This window comes from Montipora foliosa, unplaced genomic scaffold (genome assembly GCF_036669935.1).
Source record: "Montipora foliosa isolate CH-2021 unplaced genomic scaffold, ASM3666993v2 scaffold_373, whole genome shotgun sequence".
Taxonomy (NCBI): Eukaryota; Metazoa; Cnidaria; class Anthozoa; order Scleractinia; family Acroporidae; genus Montipora; species Montipora foliosa.
In genome coordinates, this window is record NW_027179672.1 from 22,501 (window position 1) to 30,540 (window position 8,040).

The following is an 8,040-nucleotide window of genomic DNA, read 5'->3' on the forward strand; positions in this document are numbered from 1 at the left end:
AACAAAGAAATCTAGTGTTATGCAATGGTTAATGCAGTATTGTATAACAGAACAGTCAAAGATGCTCTGCTAAATAGGTCTTATGAAGCAAAATATTTCTACAGTATGAACAACATTAGCAAAAAAAAAGCTAACTAAAAACCAGAAAAAAATCTGGCAATCATTGGGTATCTATTGTCACTGACAATTTAAAATCCAGTGGAGTACTTCACAGCTAAGGTTATGGGCAAGGAGAAGGGGAAGGGGAAAGATAATAAAAATAATAAGGTATAATGAGAACCATTTTAGGATGCCCAGCAGCCTACCAAAAACATTAACAAAAACATGCAATAATTGTAAAGCCTATTTGGATGTTAAGACAATTTTTTCTTATTTTATACTTTCACCTTTAGTTTTTGCAAATGAGTGATACATATAATTACAGTATATCTAAAGAATTATTTGTGGATTACTTTCTGTTGAGCTCTAGTATTTCACAAGTAATGAAAATAAAACCCACGTATATGGCATTTGTGAAAGTCTTCAAATTGCATGAGTGCAACCAAGATTTCTTTGAAAACCCTTGGGATTTAATGAAGAAAATACAAAGGCATTACTAACCAAATCCTTCACAAGTGTGACTTAACATTAAGAGGAACTACTACAACAATGTTTTCTTTACCATTAGGAGTTCTTAAGTTATAATTTAACTCAGCTACAACACAAACACTATCAATTCTTGAGACAGGAATGAAAGCTGCCACTGATTCAGCTTCAAATGAGGGCAGACACACTTGAATTGGTAAACCAAAATAAAACCTTGCATGTGGATGAACTTTATACCAGTGAACACAAGCAAAGGTGTATGGGAGGTCCAAAGTTGCACCATTAGAGGACTGGACAGTCACAGTGTGTTTGAAGAAGTATTGTATAATCCCTGCAAAAGAAAGAAAAAATATTGGTATGGTAGGTACATTATTTTGATAAGAACTAATAGGCTACACTGTATCATTTTCTAGTTTGGTTTCCCTTACAAATCACTTTTGTGCCAATGAATTACATGTATTTATAACAGTTCTAAAAAAGAGAAATGAGCCTGTCTACCTGGGCTTTCAAAACTGTATTTTTTCACAATTAATATGACTTAAATTTACTGATGTGATAGTACTGTCAATAATGGTCACAAACCTGCAAGTTTATGACTTTGTTACTTCAACAGTGAAAAAAAAAACCTATTTAGAATATATTATAATGACACTGTTCGTGCATTTCTTCACCTTTAATCAAAAGTAAACTACACTGTAACAATATTCCCAATCCAAAGGTTCAAAAGAAAATAAACTAGACAATATAAAAGTAAACGTAAAATCAAAACAAACAAAAAGAACATGCACTTTGATATGATAAAGGTTCAAGAATAAAAGAAATAATTCAGAAACCTTCTTTGATAGGTTTTCAATCATACTTTTATTGTACAAAGCATGCAAGACTAGAGAGCAGTATAATACCTTCACTTATCACAGAAACCCACCTGGCCTTAGATCTTCTGAAGTTGTGTCTAATCCACTGGAACCATACCATCGAGCCATTATACAAGCAGATCGTTCACTTCGTGAATACCGGGAGTCAAGTTTCTGATCGTACAGCTGCAGCTGAGAGAACTGGCAACACAATTTGGGAACATAAACAATACAATCTTCTTTATGCAGAAAAGTGTACATTTTTGTCAAGGATTCAACTTCATTATCACTCATGTAAATTTCCTTGACTGGAGACGACACTCGAATGAAATGGTTGTCAAGGAAAGACAAATGAAAAAGGTCTGTTCCAGTACTAGCTTTAAGCTGGATACTCTTTCTGTACTCATCTGGCGTCATTGCCTTCTTCTTTGTCATTGCCAATGAGCCGCTGTCTACAGACACTAACATCTCTTTAAATCCAACAAACTCAATTGGCCAAGACATGTTCCTTACTTGCTGCCGCTCAATAAATTTTCTCATAAGTTGCACTTCAATCTGGTGGTTGTTGACATGCATAACACCCAAAATGCCATTGTAACGTTCAAACGAAAAACACCAGAAGCCATAGACAGGACCAAAGTCAAGAATGCATTCACATAAATGGCAATGAAGATGCACGTTTGGCGTCACAACAGATGTACCATACAAGTCTTCAACAGTTCTGCAAAACTTGACGAGGAGCTCATCTGCAAGTTTTACTTCAGAAGTGTTGATAACTGTTGAACACAGTATGTGACAAGCCTTCACAAATAATTTCCAGCATTGGAGATGTCTATCTGGTAAAACGCCCTTTAGAGCAAAGGTTGAAAATACCAATGCCCAGTTCTTAAACTGGTCAGCAGTAAAGCCTTTAAAGCTGGATGCAATCTTTGATGGAATTCTTCCAATACTAGAAGGAACTTTGAGCTTGTTTACTCGCTTTTGAAGCACTTTAAAGTCTTTTTCATCCAGCAAGTTTAACTCTTTCCACACCTTAAGCATTTTTCTTGTTGTGCCCAGCATCAAGTTGTGCATAGGATCAATGACAACAAAAGAAATAAAATCAAAATATGGAAGGTAAATCAAGGATGAGAATCGCACACCATAGGCACTCTCCTTTGTGTCACGTCCTTTCTTTGATGTTACTGTGTTTCGTACCCTCCATACATGCTCTCTATGCTCAGTGTTAGTACGCAAATTCCAGCTATCTCGATCGAATCCTGAGAAATCTTGTTTCTCTCCAAATGATCTTCTATGAAACTCCTTGGTACACTTGTTGCAACCTTTTCTTGCAGAGAATCCTAAGAAACCACAAAGTTTGCGAGATGCAGGAATGTCACAGCTGACACAAAGTACAGCTAGCTGACAAAATTTGGGTCCAGTTGAGGGGCAATCCAACCAAACGCCATCCCAGAAGTCCAATAGCTCATTCACCAGAGGGTCCAAAAATGGATTCACATCTCTGCTTGGTTCCTGTGGGCCAGGAATAATCCCTACAACTGCAATGTTTTCTTCTTTATTTCTTTCCTGTGGTGGCAAGTTCAGAAAACTTAAATAAATCACCCCAACACTGTATACAGAATCCTTGTATGGCTGAAACCAATCAAGATTCAACATACATCCGAAAGTGTTAGGGGCATCAAAGAAAGGCTCTCCTTTTCCATTCTTGAAATTTTTCCAGACCCTTCCATCATACACATCTCCAAGAAGGTTGATATCCCGAGGGTGCTTTTTATACTGCTCACATTTATCAGCAAATCCAGGCCGTTTAAGGAATTCTTGAAGGGTTTTCTTCACTGAACGGTAGCAGAAAACCCTCTTTGCTTTTAAAGTCAGCTCTCCATGTTTTGAACGTGTAGTTTTAAATAGAGATGCTCCACATGGTTTTCTCTGAGCTCTTTGTGGATGGCGTGGAAACTCTACAAAACTGCAACGCTCACCCTTCTTTCTTCCATTTACCAGAGTACGTACACATTCCTCAGGTTTGTAACATGAACTGCACTTTGGACAAACAATGAACTTTTCAAAGTCATCCCTATTTACTCCTAAAAAGTTCCTTACCATATACAGTGACTTAGGCAGCAGGTCTGATATTAGTTTGAGTTTACTACAATGAAGCAACCTTGAGAAAAGTTCCAGCAGCCTTTTCAAAAAACAAAACAAAGTGCTCACTGCAGCATCTGGTAAGTTATGCATGATTTTCCAAGTCATAATGAAAATAATTACAAGTTTGATGAGTGAAGTGCTCAATAAAGATGATTTCTTGGATAGCACAGACTCATTCTCATTAGCAGCATTATCCTCATCAGATGACGTCATCAGGTTTTCAAACTGCAATTCTGCCTCATCATCAGTTTCTTCCTGGGACAAATGTTCAATAAAAGATGTTCAATAACTAAACTAGAAACTAAAAAATGCATAATTTATGACCCAAATATTTTGCTGTCCTTAATTAATATTTAACTTGGGCCAGGGTCTGAAATTAATTTCTTCTTTAAAAGAAACCAAATGGTGACTAACCAAACAATTTTAGGTTGCCAGACTAATTTTGGTTGACAAATTTTACCCTTGTTTTATTTTTTTCATCCACATTCAAATAGCAACGGATCTTGACAAAAATAATTATTATGAGCGTGACTTCAGTCACGTTAGACACCATTTTTTTCTTCTACACTGTACACTATGTTTTTATCCAAACCAGCTATACTTCTATTGAGGTAAGTTCGAATCATTCTCAATTCATACTGTAGCTTCCATAATACATACAAGGGCATACACTGTACATATATTCTCCACATACAAATTTTGTGACTGGTTTTGCATTGACTTGATGAGTTAAAAGGAAATGCACTCAAGTCAAACATCAGCAGCCAATCACAATAATTTACATAGTAAATTAAAGCTATACTTAAAGCCAAACTGTAACCAGAGCTAAAAATCAAAAGGGAAAATTGACTTTGGATGTATCAACTATTGCAGCTGTGCAAGAACCATCAATATATGAAACATCCTTCTTTAAAATCAATCAATAAAGAAATAAGTAAATGTAAGGTTGACTTACATAAAAGTCTTCCACACTGTCTGTTGACTCGGCAGCAGAATTACAATCATCCACTGACACATCTAACATAAAAATTAATAAATAGGACATAAATTCTCATATTCTAGTGAAATAATTTTGAGTGAACAAGAGGGACCAAATGTTTTGATTCCGGAGTCGCCATCTCACATGCACTCAACCTTCCGTTATTACTAGCAAAAATTATTATAAGCACTTATACATACACCGCAGATAATAATTTTATTCAGATATTAAAGCTTTGACAATCAATGAAACTCAGATGACAATCAATGCTCACCCATATCAAAGAATACAATGATGTTGATAATTGGTGAATAATTTAATTTGTTATTTTTTGTGATTTCGATGGTCATTGATTATTGAACGCCATCCTCAATTGATTAAATCATTCAAAGAATAAAATCGATTCTGCAATTGATTGCGACTTTAAGTCCATCAAATTGTTTCACTGCTTTCAGTTTTTTAATTTCAACAAGTAGCAGTGGCACTTCCAAGACTTTTCAGTTTGGGGGTGCAGAGATGGCGCAGTGGTGAGAGCACTCGTCTCCCACCAATGTGGCCCTGGTTCCATTCCTAGAGTCATGCGTTTAGTTTGTTGGTTCTCTACTCTGCACCAAGAGGTTCTCCGGGTACTCTCGTTTCCCCTCTCTCCCCCCCCCCCCCAAAAAAAAGGAACAAAAAATTACTTGCAGATTCTTGTCTCCTCAATTAGTCCGCCAGCACTAAAACAACTAGACACCTAAAGTTCCTTTCCTTTGCTTTCCAGAGACAGTAACTTTCTTGTATGTTTTTGTTTACCAGGTTTATACAATGTATCAGGCAAAATTAATGAATGAAACCAATACATGCAATCGAAAAGATGAATATAAATAATTTTAATCTTTTTCCATCAGTCTGACTAGTGAAAACCCTCAGCTGCAGTACCAAAATATACTCTCTACATGGTAATTCTAATTACTTTCATTGTCTACCTGCATGATAATTCATGTATACTTAGAAAGCAGAAAACTCAAGCTTATATATGCTGATGAAAAGCTTACCGAGGTCTTCTGGATTTTCAGTGGAAAGCCCAGCAAATTTTGCAGGGGATTCAGGGTATTCATCACTTGAATAGTGAAATTCCAGGTCACTTGAATCAGAATGGAAATCGAAATCTTGCCTTTGCAATACATTGGGTGTATCTATAAGCGAAAAATAAGCTTAATGTTAAATCTGGTTAAATACAGCCGCAGCTTTTATAGATGGGAGAGCAGATCAAACACAAACAACACTTTGTTGATCAATATAAGACATGCGCTTTACCTGTTATCACTGTTGTCTTCCTTCGTTTGTGTGCATTGTAAGTCCGGATTGAGACTAAACGATCACAATGTTCGCACAATCGCTTTTTCGTTGTCGAACTATGTGCACTTTTATCATTCCGGGAGACTTGTTACATGTAGGAGCCATTAATCACTTTTCTAAGTTACACTGTAGATGACATCGAGAAGAAAAGTTGGAATAAACAGAGGTAGGGAGGCCTGGCTACATAGCTGAAGCGGCAGCTTTGAATGATGGGCTTGTGGCGGGAAATCAATGGTATTACGGATTTATCACGAAACCGTATTTTTCAGTTAAGCGTGCTGCTATCGTAGTCTTGTTTGATTTCGCAAACATTTCTCAAACTTTCAGCTCGTTAAACCGCGGTAGAGCTAGCAATTTTTATTCAGCGCCTTCAACTCCGACCTGTTCGAGCAGTTCGAGTTCGAGAGCAAGTTCTGTTAACAACAGATTGAATCGATCTTCGTCAAGTTCTGCTAACCGGTCTAGCGACTCTACTCCATTATCCTCACGAGAGAACCGGGAAACGATGCAACAAGTAATCGCTGGTCTTGCAGCCTGCCAAAGAACCGTAGAGGAACTTCTACAGTCCGTGAAAAGTTCAAACGAGCGGATCGAAAAGCTGACAGACAAAGTAAATGCCCTTGACGACAAAGTGAAGACTTTATCACGCACCGATCTGGAAGACGCTGATGAGTCTAGCAGTGGTAATGGACGCGCAAAAAAGAGAAAGAGGCCTAAATCATCTCTTGTCGTTCAAGTAAGTATACTTGTTATCGTAATGAATGTTATCGTAATGAATGGCTCGAAACACCGGAAACCGGTGTTGGGTCACGCTGCACGCAATCAGTCTCATTGATTCCAACTTAGATCGTTCCAACTTAAAATGAAAGGTTTACCGCTAAGCCGACATGATCGCGTCGTTGAGTAAAAATGGTAAATGATTACATTTTCAAGGCTTTAGGGCTAAAATCTGTTTTAGATCTTAAAACGTAAGTTAAAAATTCAAATCTGTGATCCTTTGGCGTTGTTACCCAGGTGAGAAATTTTTTTTGATTAAAAATGAAGCTGACACTTTTGTTATGGAAGCACAGCCTAAATCTTGGTTTCCATAAGATCGCAAACGATCGCGGATTGCAGATCTCAAAAGATTGCAAAGAAGGTTTTCATATGATCGCAAACAATCGCAAAGCAAAGTTTTTATTGCACATTTTAGTCGGAGGAAATATAGAGAGCTTAGGCGCGCGATGATGGCAACCGGAAGTCAACTGTTTGCTGTTTAACTTGTCTTCACACCACCTCATTTCTATTGTTAAGTATTTTTTGACTAGTAGAGACGATTAGTTTGAGAACGTGGGAGAGACCACTGACCAGGCATGCGAAACGTTTCACATTCCTGTTTCTGTACGTTTTATGTTTAGAGCAGCGCCAAAACGGTCGCGGAAGCTTTTGTTTCTAGAAAACGTGACTGTGATTGCCGCATCTCATGGGATGCGTTTTCTACAGTTGAGCCCAAGTCTTAAAAGGTCTGGCTTTCGGGTCAACACAAGAAGTTCTTATCGAAGGTTCATTGTGATTCTTGCTTCTTGGCTGTTTCTCTTCTTTTTTTTCGAGTAATGGTATATGGATGTGTTAAAGTTTCGTCACACTTTCAAGGTGTCAGTTTTTTTTTATAACGTTCTTGTTTTGCCAGTCATTTATTGCTATGACAATGACGTAAACATCATTTGATGCTTCTTGGATGTAGTTTTGAATTAAAAAAGTGTTCTTTTTTTTAACCTATAATTTTCTCTACATTAAGGTTCTCAAACCAAACGCAGGTTAGTACTATTTCAACAATGATTATCTGACTGTTTTCAAGCTATTCGATTTTGAGGTAAATTATTTTCAAACAGCGGTTGTCTGCGACATTTCTCTATATTGCGGTTTTCCTTTGTTATTTTCCATCATTGTTGCCGCCCTCCGATAATTCGTTTTCTCTAAAAACTCCCGGTTGTCGACATTGTCTTCAAACCTGCTTGAGAAAGTCCCCCCGATTGAAAAGCAAACCACTCTGAACTTGTGAAAGTCCCTAGTAAGCTTATTACAAAAATGGCAGCTAGTATTGTTGCACCCTCACTAACAGACATACTCACAAAATTCAAGCCTCACGGAATCTAT

General features: G+C 37.3%; 1 protein-coding gene across 1 annotated transcript; it reads right to left on the bottom strand.

The window, feature by feature from the left end:
• Window positions 1-88: 88 nt before the first annotated feature.
• On the bottom strand, window positions 89-6,009 carry LOC137987660 (uncharacterized). Its single transcript, XM_068833735.1, has 5 exons — window positions 5,997-6,009; window positions 5,601-5,741; window positions 4,540-4,601; window positions 1,511-3,839; window positions 89-916 (listed from the first exon to the last, which is right to left on the bottom strand). Exons 1-5 carry the CDS (start codon window positions 6,007-6,009, stop codon window positions 609-611), a joined length of 2,853 nt encoding a protein of 950 aa, XP_068689836.1. The 3' UTR covers window positions 89-608.
• Window positions 6,010-8,040: the final 2,031 nt, after the last annotated feature.